Source organism: Protomyctophum parallelum (genome assembly GCF_964188405.1).
Source record: "Protomyctophum parallelum genome assembly, chromosome: 2".
NCBI classification, from domain to species: domain Eukaryota; kingdom Metazoa; phylum Chordata; class Actinopteri; order Myctophiformes; family Myctophidae; genus Protomyctophum; species Protomyctophum parallelum.
In genome coordinates, this window is record NC_139699.1 from 33,524,362 (window position 1) to 33,549,969 (window position 25,608).

General features: G+C 41.4%; 2 protein-coding genes across 2 annotated transcripts in view; one reads left to right on the forward strand and one right to left on the reverse strand.

Annotated features, from left to right (window-relative positions):
• rlbp1a (retinaldehyde binding protein 1a) overlaps positions 1-2,144 on the forward strand; it is a gene marked incomplete at its 3' end in the record, with an annotated part of 5,411 nt that extends 3,267 nt beyond the window's left edge. Inside the window, exons 4-6 of the mRNA XM_083793039.1 lie at positions 134-292; positions 1,009-1,119; positions 1,998-2,144. Coding sequence (XP_083649165.1) covers positions 134-292; positions 1,009-1,119; positions 1,998-2,144 — 417 coding nt within the window. The remainder of the gene's footprint in view (positions 1-133; positions 293-1,008; positions 1,120-1,997) is intronic.
• Positions 2,145-3,618: 1,474 nt separating this feature from the next.
• LOC310855163 (monoacylglycerol lipase ABHD2) lies at positions 3,619-24,716 on the reverse strand. The gene is made up of 11 exons (XM_083760063.1): positions 24,567-24,716; positions 23,132-23,225; positions 21,579-21,794; positions 16,684-16,859; positions 15,926-16,093; positions 14,531-14,714; positions 13,114-13,206; positions 12,415-12,519; positions 11,473-11,542; positions 10,408-10,492; positions 3,619-7,473 (listed from the first exon to the last, which is right to left on the reverse strand). Exons 3-11 carry the CDS (start codon positions 21,785-21,787, stop codon positions 7,262-7,264), a joined length of 1,302 nt encoding a protein of 433 aa, XP_083616189.1. The 5' UTR covers positions 21,788-21,794; positions 23,132-23,225; positions 24,567-24,716; the 3' UTR covers positions 3,619-7,261.
• Between the last annotated feature and the right edge of the window lie 892 nt (positions 24,717-25,608).

The following is a 25,608-nucleotide window of genomic DNA, read 5'->3' on the forward strand; positions in this document are numbered from 1 at the left end:
TGTGTGTGTGTGTGTGTGTGTGTGTGTGTGTGTGTGTGTTTGTACAATACTGCAGGCCTATCATGGGTGCATAGAATCTGTCAATAATTACTAATGCAAGAATAATTTAACAGAATTAAACTATGCATTATAGATATTGAAGGCATACTGTGTGATCCTGGAGAAACTGCTCGACAACGAAGAGACCCAGATCAATGGATTTGTCCTGATTGAGAACTTCAAAGGCTTCTCCATGCAACATGCCTCAGGGATAAAGCCCATGGAACTTAAGAAGATGGTGGATATGCTACAGGTCAGACAGCCATTATTACTACAATCTACAATCCTGAGTTAAAATTATAAACAAACCACTTAACCCATTCTGGGCGGGAACCCCTTTTGGTGTTAGCATTATGTTATGCTTTAGCTATTGAAAAATAGCAGATCTACAAGCTCATAGCGTGCCACCGAGTGGCGCGCTACGAGCTTGTAGGTCTGCTATTTTTGAAACATCGAAGAACGACTGACATAGAAATATAGCTTTTTCAGAAAACTGTCAGGATGTAGAAGAAATTTTTAGAATCTGATCTCAGGTCAAACCAATGTTGTCGTTACTTCCAAAAACATTAATTTTTCCTAATACAATTTACAATTTAGGCATTTAGCAGACGCTCTTAATCCAGAGCGACTTACAATAATCAAGAACAAAAGCATGGGAATACATCACAAAAGCATTTATCATAAAACATGCGTAAGCTAAGAAAGTAACAGTGGAATATCTATATTATGAGACTATACATATAAACTATATATATATACTACTATGCTATACATATGTACTATGGCGTGCTATGACTATATACAATGCAATTATAGTGCCGTCTACATAACATGCTATAAGTCTGTATCAGATGCTATCTAAGTCTACAGAAATGCTATCTAAGGGGGTAGGGTAAGTGCTATGGGCCATGATGGAGTCTAAAAAGGTGGGTTTTCAGACCTTTTGTCTGTTTTGTGTGTCATGCGCAGGACTCCTTCCCGGCCCGCTTCAAGGCTGTCCATGTCACTCACCAGCCCTGGTATTTCACCACCACCTATAATGTGGTTAAACCCTTCATGAAGCGGAAACTGCTGGAGAGGGTGAGAGGGGTGGAGGGGGTGGGTGGATGGCCCAGCTTGGCCCTCTGGGCAGGGGTACTGAGGGGTGGGAGAGGGGTGGAGGGGGTGGGTGGATGGCCCAGCTTGGCCCTCGGGGCAGGGGTACTCAGGGGTGGGAGAGGGGTGGAGGGGGTGGGTGGATGGCCCAGCTTGGCCCTCTGGGCAGGGGTACTGAGGGGTGGGAGAGGGGTGGAGGGGGTGGGTGGATGGCCCAGCTTGGCCCTCGGGGCAGGGGTACTCAGGGGTGGGAGAGGGGTGGAGGGGGTGGGTGGATGGCCCAGCTTGGCCCTCGGGGCAGGGGTACTCAGGGGTGGGAGAGGGGTGGAGGGGGTGGGTGGATGGCCCAGCTTGGCCCTCTGGGCAGGGGTACTGAGGGGTGGGAGAGGGGTGGAGGGGGTGGGTGGATGGCCCAGCTTGGCCCTCGGGGCAGGGGTACTCAGGGGTGGGGGAGGGGGGATGAAAGTTGTGGCATTCATTACATTCCATTTTGAAGATAAATTATGTACTTTACACTAGAGGGCACTCGCTAACCATGATGATTGACTAATTACCTCCAATTTATGAATGAACATGTTACATTTTGGCTCAGAAACTCTTAGATTGGATCTTTGTCAAAAAAGCACTTTCTGTGTGATTATGAGGTGTACTGCTAATTCTTCTGATCAATCCAACACTTAAATGTGCATGCAATTTAGGCCTATATTTCCCATAGTGCCTATTCTCTGGCAATGGATATTATGATGAATCTCTTTTAGGCCTACTTAAGCCCTAGTTTTCAAAAATAGCTGATCTACAAGCTCACAGTGCGTCGCATCATGACAGTTTTATAATGCTTAAACTCTGCCGATAACTTCCCCCAGGTCTTTGTCCATGGCGATGTGCTAGATGGCTATTTGAAGGACTTTGATGCAGACACCTTGCCTGCAGACTTTGACGGGACAGCTCCAGTTTCTGACTACAAGGCCATCGCCACCAAGCTCTTTGGCTCTGAAGATACTGCTCTGTAAGAGCATGATGTTAATGCCACCAAACATGAGGCTGGAACAGTTTTTCAGTGCTTTCCAAAACCAACAGATTATAGTGGCCTTCACCTCTAGATGTCTCTGCCTTGATCAGATCAGGTTTATGATCTATTATGAAGCCATAGGGTGGCATTTTTCATTGTGTTGGAGAAATCCCTTCATGGTCTTTTAAGACATAGACTACTGTATGTAACGTTAGAAGAAGCGAGGAATGATTTGCAGGTTGGGTCAACACCACAACAAGGATATATTGTATTTAAGAAAGAAAAAGGATGTGGTTTAGAAAACCTTGGGAGTGGAACATTATTGTGAAACTTAATGGTGGTATTCTTCTTTACAGCACATGTAGCTTCTTCACAACCTGTGAATGCATCACCTACCTACTGTATAGTAGCCTACTGTAAGAGCACTGAGGAAGAGAAAACTCACAATGTGATGGCCATGCTCATAACCAGACCAGTGCAAGGCCATGGGTTTGGTGTTCAAACTGTTCAATGCCTTAAAATGGTAGCTCTAGAGAGCAGCCGTGTGCCTCTTGTCTAAAATGGTAATATATAGAATGTATTTAAGAATAGGGAGCCTATATATTATGGTCTCAGGAGTGTATTGTAGAATTATATAATTGATGTGTAAAATGGGATCTCCTGTATTACATTTTCAGTGGAAAGATCAAGCAGAGCTCAATTTCCGGAAGCAGTGCAATGCCTTTTTTGTTGTTGTTGTTGTTTTAATCTCTACAGCCTTGTTTGTGTTAACCATGTGATTGTCTGCAGTTATTAAGCAGAGTTCAACACTCAGATGGACATCATGTCCCAATACCTTTGGCACTGAACATAAATATGTACCTTTACCTTTACTAGAATTGTCACTTATAATGATCAGATTAGTTCCAAGTTCCAACTAACTATTTTCAATAAAAAAATATGAATTAATTTTTTCTGTCCTGTTCTTGCATTATGTCATTTAAGTTACATGAATGTCCCTTTACCAGGTCCTCACCCTGAACCATATTTAATTGGGTATATGATATGTAATTTAAACCGATGCAGACATACAGCACCCGCTGGAGTGCATTTGCAGATAATATAAATGATCATAAATTATACATTTAAAATGAAAATGATCTGTAATTGTAATGGTGGTGGGTCTCAACAACACAAGTGAGAAAGATCCCAGGACAGGTTTTCCTCATCAAATTATTCTAGTAGATGTGGCTAGAAAACACAGCCCTCAGACTATACAGTACAAGCACAACACACCACTAATAACCAATTTATACTTAGCCAGTGGTGGAAAAAGTACTCACAATTGTATACTGCAATGTAGTAATGTAATGTAACTGTTACAAAATGTACAGTTGTACAAAAGTATTGGTATAGTCTACAAGCTCACGTGTACAGTACTTAAAGGCCAGTGATGACGTTACCCGGGTAAGAAAACCATAACGTTAAAACACTCCTTCATTTGAGAAAATAATTTATTTTGGAACACAACAAGAATTTCTCAAGATATCAAATCACACACCATTGGTTTCACCAACAAAACCAAACAATGTGTGTTCAATAATGGCATAGGACTATCACTATACCAATGTGCCAGTTGTATTTTGTTGTAATGTCTTATAATCGTCTTATAACATCACAATGTAAACATAAAGCAGTAGAATGTTTAATCAATGTGTTATAGGCAAGTGTGGTTTTTCTGCACTGAACCCCTATGCCTTGTCTGGTTGGAAACTCCCTTTTAGTGGAACGTGACAAAGACAAATGTTGATCTCAGTTCAACATTTCTTTCTGAACACCTTGACATTTCCTCAGTAAGCTAATATTCTGTTTAAATAAACTATTTTTCCAAATTAGCCTGTTTTGAAGCACTGGTGTTAGAATGAGGACAGACAGATAAAGCTTAATATTAAAACAGTAACATTAGGGTATCTCAAATTCTCTGGTTTAAAACTTACAGTAACTTTGTTTTAAAATGTTTGGACACAATCTTCACATTAACATGTGCGTAGCATTACTGGCTTCCTACAATGTCCCCGCCCGATCCCTCAAAATGTAACCATTATAAGTATGTACGTGTAACTTTGTACATATTGGTATGACTATGTTACTATGTTTTGGTTCTGACAACCAGGTGTTGAGTGGGTCTATGGTCATTCATAAACACTCAAACCGATGCATTTGAACAATAGAATTATAACAAAAACAAGTCACAATAACAATACAAATTACAAAAATACACAAAATAATAATCTAGGAAAGAAAAAAAAACAACAACAAATGTAATACATCCAAACCTGCATTTCTGTGCAAAGTTAGGGAGAGGCAAACATCTTTTAAGAAATAACACAAAGATTCTTGTGGCATCACAGCAGAGATTGGGATTGTGCTGGTGTATCATATTCTACAGCGGTTTATTACTGGCTGAAATAGTGAGCTGTTGATGGAGGACTGGCTGAGAATTAGGCAGTTGTAGTTAGCTCTCCCCGCCAGCAGATGGCACCATTGAAATGCGTTTAGACAAGTGCAAGGTGACAGGCCAGTCTTGACAGGCAATGGAAGGGCATGTAGGTGAGAATCAGACCTGGGTCAAAAAGAGATAGTAAATAACTCCTGCTATTGGCTATATCCTGCTTGGAGTATCAGATAAGAGCACTTTGGACGGCCAGAAAAATAAAACAGTCGGGAAATGTAATATTGTTCTGGTCCAAATCTGATTGTGAATAGCATCTGGTGCTCCAAGTGGGTTCAGACTATTATTTTCACATACCATTTCATCAAAGTCAGATAACATAAAATAAAAAAGAAGCCAGACCCATTTTACAGATGCAGTACTGCCAGCTCACTAGTTAGTATTTCAAACTATCAATCTGTTTTATCACAGTGATCAAAATAATCATCAGGTGTCTTGGCTGGATGTGGCATTGTGGGGTTAAATGATAACAATAGTTCCAGGAATTATAGTTGAATGGAATTCCAGAAGGTGAGTACCTTTCATGGCTGACAAGTATTTGCAACAGTCTAGATTTTAATAGTTTTGAAATGGCTACCAGTCATTTTCTCACGTTGTTTAAACAAAGTACATTTTTTTAAAGGCTTAAATAAAACAAACACTATCTTTCTGAACTACTGCACACACACAAATATTTGACCTTTTAACCCTCGGTCAATTCAAGAACAGAAGAGCCTTTTTTTTAAACAGATAATATATATATATTAAACAAAAACATTCCCTTGCATTATAATTTCACTTTTCTTTCTCGTCTCAAATGTGTGCAGTGGTCTCCAGTAGGATGTATGACATCACAGTTAGAATTCTGTTCAGTATTCTGCAACAGATCCACTAAATATTTGGATTAGCACTGGCATCGTTTGGTCAACCTACTCTGCATGCCTCACAGCTCAGCCTCCGACTAAGCAGCACACCCAGTGCTGTAGTAAGTCTAAAGCAGCTTCGACTATGATTAATCGATTCAGACCCTTGCAACTCATGTTCAGCAGTTAGGAAGTGTCTGAAGGCCCTGTGTGGACACGACTACGGTGTCTGGTTTTGGCAGTGGGCTGTCTATGCTGCAGTGAACCCGCACGGTGTGTGTCTCAGCATACTGTAGGCTAAGTCTGAGCTGGTCAAAGGCAAAAGTATTATTAACAGAGTAGGCGTTAATCAAAAGAGTCAAGGAACATTATTGGACCACAGGGTCTGGTCTGAACGCAGGGATCATCAGAGTCATCATAAATTCAGATGTTATGTAACTCTCTCCCCCACTAGTTTCTTCAACCAGTTACAACTTATTAAATATACCTCATATATCAGCCTAAACGGTTGATAAAATGAGGGATGGAAAAAAAAAAAAACATGAAAAAGGAAAGATTTTTCTTTTGATGTACAAGTTATAAAGTGCATCAACTAAAAGGTGACAGAATAAGACAACAGGAATGTGCATTGGGTCTGATCCCAAGAGCCATGTGGAACCGCTTTCTAACAGTTTCTTTTTTTCTTTCGCTTTCTCCTCGTTTTGTAAATTTCCACTTCTCCAATGTAGTCCCTGTCACCGGTTGGTCTTGGAGAGTGTAGACAACGATGTGTCTCCTCCCATACACATCTCTTTTCCACAGACAGTGAGGAGTTTCACAGGGAGGACACAACACATCCAAGAACACGCTATTCTTCGAGTTCTCTTCGATGCTGAACCAGTGCCCCGAGTGACCAACATGCAGGAGCCATATTGCAGCAACAACCCGGCTTCCCACGTGCAAACATGGCAAATTGTGTTGGTTGCTATGTCCGAAAAAGCACCCGTCTCCACAGTGGTGGAGGGAACTGTACGCCTGCACCATCCAGGCGCTCTCTGCTTTCCATTTTTAACAGCTAAACCACGACCACATTAAGTCACATTAAGTGGCAAACACAGATACTCTCAATGTACTAAACTAAAGGAACACGAGGGGTCAAGATACTAGGAACAGAGAAATGAAATGGAAATGCGCACGCACGCGCGCACACACACACACACACACACACACACACACACACACACTTTATGTGATTTACATACAGTACATACGTATTACAAAGAGGCTGTGTTGGTTAAGACAGTAGATTAGGCTATGACCTTGGTGGTGATAAGCGGTGAGCTCCATAAATGCAGTGAGTGAGCCTGGTGGTGGCACAGTCCTTGTATAGTCGGAGGCCTTGTCTCTACTCAGTGTATATGGTGCTTCACTATACAGGATGCCAACTCAATTCACCCGTTTATTATCTGGTTATTGGATCTATCATCCATCCGTTTTCTTGTCTGGTTAATGGATCCAAAAAATGCATTCACATCCCACACGACGGAAGAGCTCAAAAGGCAGTGAGTAATTTTCTAATTCTCTCTTGTATTGTAATAAGGTGGTGGTTGGAAAGGGGGATTGCGGTGAGGGCAGGGGGGGGGGGGGTGACAAGTAGGGCAGTCAGTAGCTCAATGCACGAGAGGAGAAGGCAGAGGAGAAGATTGCAGATTCGGATTTGGTTCAAGGCATCTCCTCTCAGTGCAATGGTGTCCAGGGGATGGGGTGGATTGACGACATGCGTGAGAGAGGTCAAGAGGCCACGGGTTACGCTGCTTTACCCTCTAGGCATACACTCTTGTCCAAGGGGTCACTTTGGCATGGCGGTTTCTGCTTCTCCCACTGGGACATGGCATTGGCGTATCCCACAATCACTTTGTCCATCCACGTGAGGGGCTGGGGGAAAAGCACCGCACCCTCGAAGAAGCCCAGGTGGCCACCGTGTAGCGTCAGGGCAAAGACCACATTCTCCTTCTTCTCTGCAGGGGCAAACAGAGGACACAAGGAGCTGTATTTGTATTGCACAATCATTTATATTGGAACTACCATAACTACATAATGCATAACACAAAACTTTAATCTAGTTATTGTGGCTGGGCCAATGCACACTCCTTATCCCAGAACAAATATATTGCAAAACAAATTAGCACAGGTCTCAGCCAGTCCACTGAGGCCAGGTAGTAGAAGTCGATCTTAGCCAATCAGAATGAAATATGTCTTTATGACATTGCGTGATGGTTGGACACAGGTCTCCTGGTGGTGCTAAAACAGGCGTGTGTGAACCTTTACGTCAATCGGACGCTGCACTCATGATTTGAGCCATTCTGTTCAAAAACTTTTAGTAGACAAAAATGTGTTCCACGGACGGACTTTTTACTTTTATGAAAGCCACATTAATCTTTTAAACAGATAATATAACCCTCCAAAACTACTTTAGGAGTGGCACAGAAAAACATGACAGGATCCTGTGATCCACTTGTGACTCACAAATAACACTGGTTTGGGGAATTTCCTTTCCTATTCTCTACTTGCTGGCAACTGTGATGCAGTTGGCTAGTGATTAAGATCCCACAAGGCTCTCACTAGTCTACTATATTCAATTCATGACAGCAGCCTCAACCCACTGGGATACCAGTCTGCCAGACAACCACAGATGTGGGAAAAAGATGGCAATTGACGATATTCAAACCGCTGCCATCTTGCCAGCAAGGTGCTAACTAGGTGCAACTTCCCATAGACAGCCCATTCATCCGAACAGAAAAGTCCTATCTGAATCTGATTGTATTAAACAACGTCAACGTCTTTCATAAAATGTGCAAATTCAAAACGGGTGGTACGCAGGTCTGTTGAGTGATATCCAATGAGCACTCCCAAACTCTGACACAAAAAAATATCATGCACAGAATTTCTTGACAACGTACACGTTTTTAGACAGAGACTATCAACCGCTCATCCCGAGTAGAGCAATGATGGCTGTCAGCTCCAGAGACTTCGCCCCCACCCTGAGTCTCGCCCTACCTTGGGTTCCTCACCTCGTTCCACATTCATCTCATAACGTTTCAATCAACTGTTTGATTGAGGTGTGGTCTCTCACTAGTGAAAAGTAATTTTGAGTGAAGAACACAGCTCCTTGCTGCGGTGTCTCCATGAAACGATATCTCCATTCAATAACTAACAACGTTTCTCCACTGTGCCTAAAGTTCAGTCGGTTTGTCCTGGCTGGGGAAGATGAAGGAATATACAATATACCCATTTTCAAGTTGCAAAGCCATCGGTTACATTTTGAAGAATTGTATAATTTGTACCCAATACATTAAGGTAGTACTGTCCACTTATTTCTTTCCTCTGTAGGTGTGTCAGTGTGAGTCAGAGTATCACTCATAGGGCAAAGGGCACAGACACCGGCTGGTCCTCTCTGGGTCAGTGTGGCACAGGCTGCCGACTGCCTGCTTGTTTGGATCAGTCAGCATTCTCTCTACGGAAGCAGTCGGGATCTAGTTGCATGTAGGACAGACTTCCAGCCTAGGCTCTGATCTCTTGTGTGCTTAAATTCACACGCCTATTTCCAGGAAAATATGAGAGTGCGTCTCTCTCTTAAAAAAGTAAATGTGACAGATGGAGGAAGCTATAGGCAAGGATCTGGAAAATAGAAAATACTAAAGGTAATCCTTTCCACTAAATATCCTGCCTCCATAAACACACGTTTATACTGCATACGTACTCCTTGTGCTCCTTTCCAGGAACCATTTTATTACCCCCCGAAATTTGACTAGCTAAAATATAGACAGGCACACACTTGAAAAGGCTCTGCAGAGTACATTCTGGAAACTTGGGTCCAGTTTCACACTTTCAGAATTCAAAGTAGAATTCACACTCCAGATGTCGCTGTGTGTGAGAGGGGTTGTAATACAGTGAGACATTCCAGGGATATTGGCCTCCAAACCACACCCTGTAGCCTAGTACAAGCTGGGTGTGGAGGAAAGTCCTCAAAGGGTCTTTGTGCATTACAGTTATCAAAGCTATGGAATTATTGTCTCCACCAGGCCGAAGGCATGGGGAGAGAGTATGTTTTGCACTCCGTCCGTGTGTGTGTCTCCGGCACCGTTAACCCGGTCGATGCCACATTTTTTTATATTACTCCTCCAGATTCTGTCCAAAAATCCCACAAATCGTTATACACCATATCTCTATAGTCATGTGTTCAAGATGGATCTGTCCGATATTTCATATTCCATCCTAATTTGCTTGGCCCATTTTGAAAGAAAAAAAAAGGCTCAAATCATGAACGCAGCGTGCAATTTACGTGAAGTCTTTCACAGACTTTCCTACTAGGCTGAGGAATATATCCCACCATTTTCACATTGGTCTGTTATAGTGCCACAAACAGGTGGATTTTTGCAAAAAACATTTTTGGAACAAATCATCCAATTGCCATCCAAGGAGGAAGGAGAATAAAATGGCACCCTTTTCACATTGGCCTATTATAACACCACCAGGAGGCCACAACCTGACCTGCCCTGGTGGAGACCTGTGCCCCGAGGGGCACTTTTTCTAGTTAGTCATCAGACAGCCAGAGAGTCAAGTGTGCTCCAGTGCACATGTCATAGAAGATAAATTCCATAGGAACACACCAATGGGCTTATCACGGCTAATAATGAGAAGATTATGGAGTCGACTACACAAGCTGCTCTACATTACGGCTCTGCATTGGGACCAGCATTTGAATCACTTCCACTATTTTTTAAATAGACAGCTTTTATAGGACGTCTGTTAGAACCTGACAAGTCGGTGTGAGATCGTAGGTGTCACTCAGTATAAACACTTACATTAACAGTCAGGATTCTGCAGTGTACCAGCTGACAAACACTGTTTTACATACTACCGTCATTGGCACGTTAGTTGTTGTCGTTTACCTGCTAGCGTGCGAGGAATGGTGAGAAGTGATTCGTGAACCAGAGGATCGTCTGCAGAGTTCACCAGCAACAGTGGCACGTTTACCTGTGGAAAGAAACGGCACCATTTATCTCAACTGAATCAAAAAAGTCTTTGACATTATGTTACTGTATGTTCACAGGGTATCAATTTTGTGCTTGCATACACCCACTGAATATGAAGAGGGGAAGAAAATCACTCCCGTATGAAGTGAGGGGCGCTCTTATCAACATACATCATGAATTTAGTGTAGGACAAAGATAGCCGATTTCCTCGTCTACATACTACATAAATTCTCCATTCATTGTCAATGGGAATGTGTAAGACAAAAATCTATTCTACACTAATAGGTCATACATTTAGAATAGAAGTACATTTAATCAACATCATTGCATTAAAATGCATTTTATATAAAAAAGTGGGTTGGACCTTTTAACTAAGAGAAGGGAATGTATTTTATTAAGACTGCCACTGATAATTCCCTTTTATCACTGCTGCTTTTAAACATAGCATTAATGGTACTGTCACATGATTAGCACATTGTTTTCTCACTCGTCAACAGTAAACCAACATACGGTATAAGTGTATACAGGGTATCTGCAGATTTCTAAAGTGACAATTTAAGGACATTTTTAATACCTCTAAAATAAAAAAGTACGTACATTACTACTTCAAAGGTAATCAACAAACTACATTAAAAAAACAAATGTGATCTAAGGGGCGATTGTTTTTATGACCAATCTCCAAGCTCTAGGTTGGCTGTTTTCACAATGTCTATCTGTGGAACCGAGTGAATGTTATGTCTCAACTCCTGTCTCCCAAATATTAAGTGCCTGTCAGGTTGGGGAGTCCCCAGTTCAAATAGGATTATTTTGGGGCGGTAGCGTCCTGAAATGTTTGAGAACCACAGTACAGTATAAACCAAGGCCCGTTTTGAAAAAGAGTTCTCAAAATGAAAACACAGAAAAGGCCCACCACATGAATATGCTAAATACATTTTACGATAACGAGATAATAGTTTAGAAATAGAACATGACAGTGCTCACATTGTGGATGTAATGCACACAGCTTTCCTTCTCATAGTACTCCTTCAGCGAAGTGTGGCCATGGAATTTCCTGTTGAAAATGGAAGAATTGACAGCTCGTCACACCAAACTCCAATATAGTATGCATTCATGTCCCATTAAGGCCTTAACATAACTTAACACCCGAGGACCACTTCCCCAGAGATTCTGTACCCCGATTTGGCCATTTTCGATCGACCATGATCTCGATGGTGGATCGAGTGTTTCCATGCAGAACGACTGTACATTGCCACTGTATTATGTTATACCATTATTGTCTCGTATCGGAGGTCACATAGCGAGACTAAACGTTCGTACTAGTCATCTGTGTTCAGGTTAAACCCAGATATAAAAGGCAATAGCTCTTGTATGTTATCATTACTAAATTCGTCTGTCCTATTCCGGGTCACCAGTGGGACGGACACAGATTAATACTGGGACACACTTTTCCGCGTAACAGACCCACACGGGGTAAACAACTCGGACCCTTGATACTACTATGCTACTCTTGTGTCAGTCGACGTAACTTCTTCTTTGGGGAAGCATCGCGGCCAACGAGGGGGTTGCGTGGCACAGGCACCTGAAAGCCAGCTCTGACAGTCGGACGGGGCATGTTAACGTGAACACACGCGCTGTTTCGACACCACACTGAACATCATTTGCTGTTCATATATTCAGAACGGGTAAGGACTAGTAATATTCTAATGCAGTGGAGACCTGAGAGGATTTCAACCTGCCAGTACGGTTACCCCTCCTGAGAGAGAATCTCAGGAGGTGTTGCCTTCTGAGTAACGATAGATGTATGAACACCATTCAACATACATTCAAAATACGTAGTAGTCACCATGTCAGAATAACAAGTACCTATGCATTATGCCAATATTGGATTTATTTGTGCTTTGGTCAATTAAGTGCAATACATACCTCATGATGCATTCATCAATCTGCATGAGGGAGGTCGCTGTGTAAAGCCGACTGACAGATTCTGCGTCTATCATTTTAGCCGAGCTTCCCCCAAACAGACTGCCCCTGTAAGACACACAATTCAATTCAACACACATGGGCCCAGACTGATACTGATACAATTGTACTCAAAACATGCGTAACATTTCCATACACTTAATTATTGTACAGACCCAGCACTGTGCACCACCTCTTAAGAAATGGATCCACCCAGCATACCATACCAGGAATATTAGGTCAAATTTGTATTACTTGCATTAGCTGAACTATGTCTGCATAGTGAGGTTTGAGGTTGAGGTTGCTGTTGCAGTCTACTTGAATAGCACAGATTCAATTTGTCTAATTCATTTAATCAGATGTAATCTAATTCAATGGAAATGTACAATCTATCTGCAAAATTCTGCATGTATAAGTAACTATAGTATAATAAAAGGTCATGTAGACTGGATGAAGACAGGGTTTTAACGTACATCGGGGTGAGAAAGAGACGGAATCACCACCAGAATCATCAGAAATGAAAAACAAATTAAATGTACCCATTAGGCCATACAATTTTAAACACACCTTACTCACACATTACTTCGTCACTGAAAACACTGGGGCAGAACTCCAAGATAAATGAGAAGTGACATGGGAATACGGTAGCATCCAGACTCATACCTGTGTGAGAGGATGATTTTCTTCATGTTATCGGCCATGAGGAAGTTATAGAAGCGCCTGCACTGGTCCCACTGTAGAAAGGTTTCCTGGGCCCTGTGAGACAAAGTAAACAGACACAGGAACACAGGAAGTCAGCTGTGTGGGGCCTGTGAGCATTCCTGAATGCTTTGCATAATCCGCTGGACAAAGAGACATTCCGTTGGGAGACAGGGGGGGCCCTTATGTCATGCTCTACGATACAGCTCATCGTTAGAGATAGGTTATGACCCAGTAGTCAAACTGATGATGAATGAGTGATTGTTTGTGGCTGGGGAGATGTAAAGAGGGAGCACACTTATCTGACTCCAGGGCAACTCAATGAATCTTTCACTCAAAACCATTTGCGGACAGTCTGCGCACTTGCCACCTTTAGCAAGTTCACAACACAGTGTTTTCAAGTTGAGCAAACGAGACGAGTGGAGTGCTGAGTTCGCTGTGGAGTGAGACAAATGCTGGTTGTTTTCTTGACTTTTCCACAAATGAAAAGAGGCATAAGAGAATGAGCGACTAGCATTGAAAGAGTTTCAAATATTCAGAATCATATTGAAAAACTGAGATTTAATTTGTAACACAAAAATGTATTGCTGCACACACTATAAGCGAGTATGCATTTTTCCCCACTGGAAAAAGCACTAGTATACACCTTTGTAAACCCTTCACTACACCATTGATTTAGTTTGGAAGTGGAATGTTACGGAAGTATTACTGTGTCAGAGGCGTTCTTCCTACAGGACACAATGGGCCCATAACTCTAAACCCTGCCTTTGGCGTTCATTCTCACAGGAATGAGAATGCAATCAAGCCTGCAGAGAAGCAATGAAGACTACCATCTACGATATCCATCAATTAATGTACTCCATATTATTATTTTGTATTATTAATTATTTGATTTTATTATTATTAATTATTAACGATAATAATAAAATTATTTCAGATTAGACTTATTTTGGTGATGCCCAATTCATACAGCTTGATTTTATTTGCGTCTGTACATTATATTAATAATAACACAAACAGCAGTTAAAATGTATACCAATTTTTTTTTTTTTTTTGCGGCTTACGCCTTTTATTGATTTTTTAAGGGACAGATAGTAGGCTGACAGGAAACGGGAGAGAGATGGGGGGATGACATGCGGTAAAGGCCGTGTCGGGTCCGGGAGTCGAACCCGCGGCACACCGCGACTGGATCACCAGTCCGGTGCCCAGACCGTTACGCTACGGCCTGGGCCAAATGTATACCAATTAATTGCACAAAATAGAGCTCAGTTGGCTGTAGCTATAATAAATTAGGGTTAGAGTTGTGGGCCCTTGCGTCCCGTAGGATCCCAAAGGACACATAAGAGTCACCTTGTGGCACAATGTGAAGACAACTACCCACCTTAGAGCACTGTACCCCTGACAGACACTGACACAACAGAGCACTCTCTCCTGGTTGACCCGGTTCTCTCCCAGGAACTTGCACACGATGTTGCCCCCCAGACTGAAGCCGACCACGATCAGCTTGGTTTGGGGATAAGTCTTCTTAATGTAGCCCACCATGGCTGCAAACTCCCATGTGCATCCTGCAAGGTAAACGGCACACGGACAACCAATCAATACCTGCATCTGTTTGAGAGTCTTCTTTCGTCGGTGAGAAAGAAAGGCAGTCCAGTCCGCACACTGAGCTTGGGCTCCCAGGTACTTTATTTGGAATGAACAACGTATCGAAACCCTGCCGGTCTTCGTCATTCCAAATAAAGTACCTGAGAGCTCAATATCAGTGTGCGGATTCAGGATTGCCGTCATTTTTCACTTTACGTATCTTTTGTTCAGCACCTGTAGAATTGTTTTAGATGTGCATGCTTCCCTTTGGACTCTTCTTTCATTACTCAGCAGTGACTGCTGAACGTAAGTTGTGTTTGAGATATAAAACTGTGAGACCAAATATTTAAACATTGAGATCTAGATTCAGATTAAACTTTACTGTCACTCACAGGTTTACAAGTGTAAAAAAGTAGATGTCGTACCAACACCTGTGATGTCAAGTTAGTTAATAAATCAATCTTTTCTCTAGAGGCTAAATATGATGGGAATTGGGAATGTAACTTAGCATGTTTAGATCACCCATCTCAAGCAACTTTCAAGTCTTTACAAGTTGATTTTCACATCATATTGAAATGCACAGAATCCAATAGCTTCCTTGAAAATCAAACAAACCACAGTATGCTGTGGATCATGACAGCAGTAGTAACGTATAAACTATACAGTCAGTGATAGGCAATGGACCACCTATGGTCCTGTAATTAAAAAGCATATTTAAATTGTGTTCAGATGAAGGCAGTTCCTGACGGCCTTGATATTACCTGCATAGAAATGTTGGTCTAAACAAAAACAGTAGCAGCACAAGCCATAATGTAACATCTGTTGTTAATTTAACTCAGAGAATTTACAAATTAACACTCGATTCTGCAGGCTGTGCTTCTCCCACATACAATTTCTTCTTTTTATTTTAAAGACTGCCGATGATGATTTGATTAAAACCCATTTTGGGCGGGAACCCCTTTTGGTGTAAGCATTATGTTATGCTATAGCTATTAAAAAATAGCAGATCTACAAGCTCATAGCGCTACGAGCTTGTAGGTCTGCTATTTTTGAAAAATCGAAGAACGACTGACATAGAAACATAGCTTCTTCAGAAAACTGTCAGGATGTAGAAGACATTTTTAGAATCTGATCTCAGGTCAAAATGGGTCAAGGTCTAGCTTAGTAAGTCTATAACAGATCTCACTCTCACCATAGGTGAACATGCGCGGAGAGGTGAGCTCAATGTTTGGTAAAGCTCCCAGGTGGTTGAGGACAGCACAGCGGTAGCCCTCCTTCTGAGCATAGTCCACAAAGGTCCGGATGTAGTGCTTCTCACTATGGTTACCAATACCGGGGCATATCACCATGGTGATATCATCTGTTGGAAAAGCAAAACAAACAGATTAATCAGTAGGTACATTAAAACAAAAAATGTAAATGAAACAACACTGCATGACTGAATAAAGGATTGGTGTGTGTGCTTATCCAAAACAAAAACAGAAGTGTGCAATATGTGCATGGATAATGGCAGCTGTCAGCTTACGAAGATTTGCCTGACCGACAAAAACATTAAAAATTGTTATTTCAATCATCATAATAAAATATTGGGGAAGGGATGCACACGCAGATCCGACATGCGGAAAAACAACCGTCGGACATGTGCTGCTTCCCTGCTTGCTGTTTTGGTTAGGTTATGGTTTGAGGTAGGTTGTCGTTCTAATGACAGTCGGACCAATAGTATGTCGGAACTAAAGCCTGTACCCTTTGGAAAAAGCAATACAATTATTCCACACATTTTGTAAAAGCTCTCTCTGGATGTTTTTTCTTGTTATTAGGCAGCATTCGCTAAAACATGTACTGTATGCAAACTGTCATTTAGGACAGAGTTGCTATAGAACCAAAACAGACAGTCGGCCAACATTTACCAGACATTTTTGTATATATTTCAAAAGAGCGTCTCTCTCTCACCTCCTGTTCTATGGTCCACCATTGGTTCAAAGAGGTCAAAGGTGGCAGTGGCCCCGTCCTGCATGGGTAGGTACTTCCTGATTCCATAGGGGTGGGGCGAACTGACCCGGCCCAACTTTCCATACAGGGCCGTCTGGAGGTGACCGCTCTTACCCCACAACAAGGGGGGAATGTACCTGGTAGAAATGAAACAATGCTGTTAGCACAAAGCAACATCCATGAAACATTAAGCTGTAAGGTTCCATTGACGCCTGTGGCTTATGACATCTGCTGAATACATGTCATGTACTTTGATTGATTGATTGAAATATTTATTAACAGTTTGCACCTGCTGAATACATGTCATGTACTTTGATTGATTGATTGAAATATTTATTAACAGTTTGCATCTGCTGAATACATGTCACGTACTTTGATTGATTGATTGAAATATTTATTAACAGTTTGCATCTGCTGAATACATGTCACGTACTTTGATTGATTGATTGATTGATATATTTATTAACAGTTTGCATCTGCTGAATACATGTCACGTACTTTGATTGATTGATTGATTGATTGATTGAAATCTTTTTTAACAGTTTGCATCTGCTGAATACATGTCATGTACTTTGATTGATTGAAATATTTTTAACAGTTTGCATCTGCTGAATACATGTCATGTACTTTGATTGATTGATTGAAATATTTTTAACAGTTTGCATCTGCTGAATACATGTCATGTACTTTGATTGATTGATTGAAATATGTATTAACAACAGTTTGCAGAATTACAGTACATTTCAAGCACAAACTCAATACAAAGACTGTTAACTGTGAGTGGACGACCCAATTAAGCATTACACTTGTTTACAACAGGGTCCACCATGTTCAATTCAGCAAAACATTTAGAGACGTACAAATAGACACTTCTATATAGTTAAAGAACAGAACAGGATTTCATCATAAAGGAGGTAAAAAGGGTACAGTATGCATGTGTTGCCTGCAACATAATTTCAACAGAGCCATGGGTGGCATTGCATATCAGTTCCCTCAAAGCATTCCGCTCTTGTTATGTGTACAGTACATACATTACGCAACAGAGAGAACTATTATTTTTTTAAGAATAATTACTATGCACTAGTGTCTTTGAGTTTTACAGTGTAAACTAAAACCTGAGTTGGTTGCGTGCAGAAAATAGCCGATCTACAAACTCACAACGTGCCGCAGTTGTTGAGCTTGTCGATTGGTTATTTCCAGCATGGAACTATATATAAATCAGACTAAAAGCCTGATTGCAAGAATGTTTGTATACACAGTACATAAAACACCCACTGCATCCAAGAGTGTACAGCTTCAACTGTTTGGATTATGTAACATTCCTTTGCAATCGCGTGTCTTTCTACTACTGATTATCATGACACATTCACCATGTTCTCTCATCATGGAAGAGTGCGCAGAAACAAATGAACAGATAACTCAGAATCTAGCACTTTAAGCTTGGCGTGTGCCGTCAAGGTTGAATAGAAAGATGGAATTCAAGGTCGATTATCATTATGTTCAGTAAAATCGAAGTAATCACTGCTGCATTTTATCCAATGCTAGCCTATTTTGTTTTGAAACGTTGGCCTTCAGAATGCCAAAGGAAACACTGCAAATAATGATGATTGAGAATGAGAATGACATGTTAGCAAACATTTCAGTACTACCCGGTACTTGTTTGACTGACTTGGCATGCACTGTATCCAAGACTCCCATCTATTAAAACGTTCCCACTCTTTCAGCTGAATAGCTGTATATTAATAACAACGAAGATCGTCACGACAGTCAACTGAAGGGCCTGCATACACATATTAAGACACACAGTCAATATCTGCAGACGAAAACCACCAACAACCACCCCTGGTCATCCTTTCCATAGGACTGCACTCATTATTAGTTACATTTAATACATTCTGACCCGAGATCAGATTCAAAAAATGTCTTCTACATCCTGACAGTTTTCTGAAAAAGCTATGTTTCTATGTCAGTCGTTCTTGGATTTGTCAAAAATAGCAGACCTACAAGCTCGTAGCGCGCCACTCGGTGGCGCGCTATGAGCTTGTAGGTCTGCTATTTTTCAATAGCTAAAGCATAACATAATGCTAACACCAAAAGGGGTTCCCACACAAAATGGGTTAATACATTGAATACATTCCAATGTCAAAACCATTGATGTGTTAAAGCAGCAGGTGATAATGTTGTTGATTTCACTATTGGATCAGCTGTTCTAGAATGTTCATTCCCTGTGTGTAGTGTAGGTAGGGCTTAATCTATGAGCGAGGGGATGACCTCATCGCATCGTTGTCATGCGGACATTGGACAAGACACAAGACGATCAACACCTGATGGGCTCAAGCCACTCAACAACACCAGTTAAACCATTTCACGTCTCCCTTCTATACACAATGTCATTGTTCTGCCTGAATGAATAATAACAGTGAAAAACAAATTAAAATTCCCTGAAGGGAAGGCAGGCACAGGTTGCTGATGGCACAGTTAAATGAGTTCTTTGGGTGAACAGAATTACACACACATACACTTTGTGAGGTTGTAGATCTGCCAAATTCTTGCCAAATAGATTTGTTGCAGAGGGAAAAAAAGCAGGGGACTGTACAGTATATATACCCCTGGGGGACCTCAGTTAACGAAGTATATATATAGGGGTTAAGTGATCACCAGCTGTTTTCATTTTAATGGCAACCTAACTATAAACTATCCCTTCCCTCTCTGTGATTAATCTCGCATTGGTCATGGGGGGGTGGCTGGTCTGTTATGCAACTCCACCGGGGCGTCAATATCTTTTATAAAGCTTGACTTCACAGCACAGCACAGAGGCCATTAGATAGACTATCAACAAAGCCAATGTGTGCTACCGCTTCAATTAATTAAATAAATGTTTTCTGATGTTCAATGAGACCGTTTAATGAAGTTGTGTTTTTTTATGTTTTACTGTACAGCACTTTGGTACAACGTTGTTGTTTTTAAATGTGCTATATAAATAAAGGTGGTATCGTATGGTAAAAATATAGGCTAGGGTTTCCGAATGTTTACAAGTCAAGTCAAATGTAGCCAAATCGACAGTCAATCCACCACAACAAATCAGGGAGGTACGTGACCATCAGTATCGGCTAATTGTACATTAACCAATTTTCGCTCTGTTGTCGAAAGGAAAGAGACTCGGCAACAATGGCTTATTTAAGCCTCTGAGCTGAATGCTCCTCACGGTCATCAGAAGACTGGCATACCAGAGGATCTGAAGTTCTGAACCATGACATACATTCAGGAAATAGTATATCTATTTCCAGTAGGAGTTCAGTCTGTTCAAAGGGCAATAGTGGTCGACTGGCTATTTCTCCACAGCATGTGGGTATACTTTTAAATGTATTAAGGTGCGTTCAGACTTGGATGGTTAGAGCGGCGCGATTACATACAAAGTCGTTCGCGAGCGCCGCAAACGGGCGCGGCACGACCTGGACGAACGGGAACGGGACGAACCAAGGCGAATGTTTAAAGATGGAGTGCCACCATTTTTTTCCACCCTAAAACATGATCATCAGGTATTATTACAATATAAGGGGGAAGAACTTTTTCCAAAAAGTGTACAGTATTTGTTAAAATCATGCTTTTATGTGGACACATGTGGATCATCATTAAGTATGCCTGGTTTGCCTGGTGGGTGGTGATGGGTGGTGATCCACCTGAACTGAAGCCACACCCACAGCTGTAGTTGTATGATAAAGGGGGAGGGGTTAGGGGAGGGGCTGATAGTGTGGTGTCACTATATTACTGTTTACTTTATTGGCCCATTTGACTGTCAAGGGTTCAGCCTCCAGGAAGAAACCCTAAATACAAAGTCAATACACAATTGCACATAAAAACAACTCCAGTCTGTCTAATTAAGTACTGTCACCTCATAGACACATGAAAAAACTGGAAAAATACAAAAATTGTGGCACTCCATCTTTAAATTAAAGTCTGAACGCACCTTAACACCCTGGCCCTATGCGCCTTACCCTTTATGCCTAAACTTCTTGATGAGAAACATTTTAAAATAGTTCAACTAGCCGATCTACATTGACACGTTGTTAGATTGTAGATGTTTTTCAAAATAGTAAAAAATTTCAAATTAGTTTAGGGATAAGGGGTAAGGGATATAGCACCGGGTATAGCACAGGGTCTCAGAACATCTCATATTCTTATGGAAGACCAGCCTATCCCTGCCTTTGCATTAGTGGTTTTCATTCTAGATTCTAATTACTCTAAACACAACTGAATTCAACTTAAGTGCTCGCTTAGATTTGCCGTCTGTTCATCTCTTCCCTAAAACACATTGGCCAACGATCGCATCCTAGACTTTTCTCCCTACTGGGACACCCCATTTTCCGTTACAGTTTAAAGACTCCACCTCACCCCGCAGCACTTCTCTTGCAATCTTTTCAATTGCTATGCAGATATACCCGTTCACATGTATTGTTGTTACATTATTTAGTTATTTGTTTTTTGCTTGGCCACAAATGCTAAGAATGTTATGTTAGATAGCATATAGTTTACACAGATGCTAGGTTCGATGTTTACCTGGTATCCTAGTTTTTCTGAAGTGCCCCGTACTAACATGACCATTTGCATTTACGCTGTCGTTTGTGGTTCATGCCATACTCTAATCTCACAATTGTAATTGTAATTGTTCCAAAATTCTAGTAGGGCTGAATACAATTGGATTAAGAAATGTTATATGCTGTCTGTACAGAACTCAGGGACACAGATGACAACAGATGGGAGCCACCTCAGACAAACTGCTAGCGCCAGTTAAGTCCAGATGGCCAGTCTGTGCATTTCCATGGTAACCCAACAATGACAGAATCACAGCAACTCACTCTTTGGTCAGATGAGGACAGGACTTGAGAAGAAAGCGGTTCAGTGCCGTATCCTGGTAGTAGAGGGACGGAGCTGCAGTGGGGCTCTTGAGGTTCAGGCAACGGACGATAATGTAGAGCACCGTGGCCACTGCCGCCAGCTTCATGCCATCGAACATTAATGGCTGCTCTGGAGCAATGGTGATCACGTCCGACTCGTGGGTAGTCATGATTGCTCTGAAAGAGATAGACCGTTTTACAATTGGGCAAGCGCGGCTTAGTGGGTAAAGAAAGAGGCCGTCTGGTAATCAGGCGATCGCCGAGTTGCCCCATCGTTCTTCCAATATACATGTCGAAGTGTCCCTGATGTTAGCATCTTGTTATGCTTTAGCTATTGAAAAATAGCAGATCTGCAAGCTCATAGCGTGCCACCGAGTGGCGCGCTATGAGCTTGTAGGTCTGCTATTTTTGAAAAATCGAAGAACGATTGACAGAAACATAGCTTTTTCAGAAAACTTTTAGGATGTAGAAGACATGGGTTAAGCTATGCTTGTGAATTTGAAATAAGAAGAAAAATATATTGATTATGCACACACGCCACAAGCCTGTATATACAGTAGTGCGTCTTCACTACTGAACACTGCTTTGTGCAGTGTGATTGATTATATTGATTATGCGGCTTGGTTTAAAAAAAAGGCACACATAGTAACTTTTGTATTAACATATTGACAGCCAAAGACTGGACAGGGAGACCAGACCACCCACACAGTTTAACTGTTTGCTTCATTTAGAATTTACATAATTAGGCAGGGCAATCAATGCCAGATTCAGAGGCTATTGAGTCAGTTTAATCAGTAGCTAGGATCTATAGCTAGGATTTAATCAGGTTATACTGCATGTACAGTTGTACACATAGCGTACACATACTGTAGGAAGGTTATCAGTGGTGGCTGGGTACTTCAATGTGTAAAATAGACAAATACTTGATCACAGATGCCAAGAATGTTTAGATAGCGAGTTGTTTAGACAAACCCTAGGTTTGATATTTACCCGATATCCTAATTAAATACATTGTAGCAACAAAAATCTTGTACGTTTACCCACTTTCACTTGACCAGAGTTTTTGCCATTTAATCTGATTTTGCACTTGACCTATGAGAACAAGTTGCACAAGACCTATGAGTACACTAAAGAAGAACTGCGGATATTAAGTCATCTTATGTTGATGAAGAAACAGGAACTTGAGGTAGACCACTAAGTCAAGTGTAGGTGACAGCATAGCCATAGATTGTCGCAGTGAGAAAATAAAAACATTGTTGATACTGAGCTATGACAACAGACACCAAAGAGGAACTGCAAAAATTACAAAATGAAGAATGAGGAACATGAACTTGCAATAGACAATTCAGTCAAATATACAGTAGGCGACAGGCTATCCTGTCTGATTTACAAATGTACTATCGCTGTAAAAATATTTCAAGTTTATTAACTCTTAGCAGCACAACAGGATAACATAAGGGCATTTGTCAAAAAAAGGACACATTTTCAGTTTCTAAATAAATAAATTTACTTACAGTGGTGGGTAATGGTAGTCCGATTAATAATGGCACTTGCTGTCCAACAATTCTTAATTTGTGAAGATGTAATCTCACAGTGATTTGGTCAACCCTAAAAACAAACAAAAAAAGCTAATGAAATTACTGCAATACATTTTGGTATTAATTGAGCAAAACCCCAAAATCAAGTCACTCAATTCCACATACAAGTAAAATATGGCTGAACGAAATGTCTTTCCTCAAGCACCAATGTGCTAATACAAATATACTACATATTCACACCTTAAATTACGAAACGAAAACTGGGTGGGTCTACTCTGTGGCATGGTGTGCCTGACTACTGGCATTTAAAGTGTGGTGTGCACACCCAACGGAGAAGCAATGATTGACAGTGTCACAGTATAGACAATGACGCAGAATAATAGAATGGATATTCTATTTTGTAGCCAAATGCTCATGCAAATAGAATTTCCCTGCTTTGCCGTTATTAAGAGCAGCCTGATAAGGAAGGACTGATGACACCACTTAACTGTGGATAACAGACAGACATCACATCACTTAAAGGGATATTTCACTGGTAGGCTTATGTGAATACCCCAGACAGTTTTTAAGTTGCTAGATTTAGTATTTAGATATTCCTATAAAACCCATTCAAACCCTTCAAACTTCAAAATCCCTTTTTTTTTGGCAACTGATATTGAATATAAAATATCTAAATTCTGACTCAAGCAACTTAAAAACTGTCTGTAACCCCATATTTTATGAGCCCACATGTTCAGTAGCCCACAGTTCTCTGTGGTTCCAAATTGAACACAAACCTCAATATAAATTGCTATAGTTTGTTTTTCCTAAACTAAGAATTTAGTCCCTTACAGAAGAAACCCATATAAACTGTCTGTAAACTAATCTGACACTCCAACGGACCAACTGTGGCAGATGTCAGCCAGGTGGGTTCATTATTGTATTGATCAAGTCTGCTGTCCTGAACAGTGCTAGTATTAATCTGGATCGCACTCAGGTTGAATTTGAAATGAAAGCAGGGATGGGGATGTAATTTAGTAGCAAGACTTAATTACTTAATTAAAGTGCCTGTTTTAATTGTCACGTTTATCGACTCATGTAAAAAGTTGCAACCGCTGGCGAACCATCTCCTGCTGCTGCGCATCTCATGTACGTTAGAATGTTTCAAGTTGCATTGGCAAACTGGAATAACAACCTTTCGTGATATTAACCGTTAATAATCATCATCCTCTTAATAATCGTCAATAATACACATAATAATTGTGAGCGTCTGTCCTTTTTCTGTAATGTAATGTAACATAATAAAAGGTTGCAGATTCTGTGGAAAGCAGCACAGCGGGAACACTTGGGATATGATAGCATTTTTCAACAGCTAACAGTAGCTAGTGAGACAGCAGAATGAAGTGGCGTTATCGACGGTGTCCTTCCTTACCTGAGCTGCTAAAAAGCTCCGGGTGTTTTCTGACTCGATGCGTCTTCGTCTGTGTGGCTTTCCATATGGGATGGTGTTTCTGGCTCTCTATATGATCATAAATGAATGTACATACAGTACCAAACATCAGCTGACTGCTCGGAATGAGTCCACTTCCTGCAGCGGGCTGTCCTTAGTTTACATAACACACCTCTGATTGGTGGAGAGAGGACTACTTCCCGTCTTCCTCGTCACTGGCCACGCCTATGGGCTACTCTCATTACCATACACAGTATTAGCCCCGTTTGGACCTGGATACCTCGATCTGTTGGTGCTCACCATCACCATAGTTATAACTTATAAAGGTGCTCACTGCTCTGGTCTGCTCTCTCTCCGAAATTTCCAAACGGTAAACGGGGCTGGCTATACAGTGACATACATTATTTAGTTTGATTAATTGTATTATTGCACTTTTGCTTCTAGCAATATTAACGTTTCCTCCTCTGCTAATACAGCCATTTGAATTGAATTGAGTTGAGTGAGTAGGGCCGATTTACAAGCTATCACAACACGGCCACGCGTTGTGAGCTTGCAGATCGGCTGTTTCTTTTGTTTTGTTTTCCGTACCGAGTCGACAACAGATGGCGAGTAGTGTAGTTGACTGATTAAACTTTAGAGACTTCTATTAAAGGAAGCAGTCACAAATTCACTGCAGACAGTAGCATATTATACACAAGTAAGACGCGCAAACGCGGGAAGCGAACGCAGCTCGTGTGTGTGTGGTTGTGTGTGTGTGTGTGTGTGTGTGTGTGTTTGTGTGTGCTACAGCTGCGCCCTGTGTGTGTGTGTGTGTGTGTGTGCTACAGCTGCGCCCTCTGGTGGCGGGCGGGTGGTGTCACAGCGGGACAGACACACAGACATGAGCAGCAGGGTCTCATAGTAAGTGGCTCACTGCGTTCGCAATCATTAGCCTCCTGGCTCCTGCCTCGCGTAGGCAGCCAGTAACGGTCGCCTCGGGCCCTCTGCCAGCCTTCTCTGAAACAGTGAAATGTACTGTAATTCT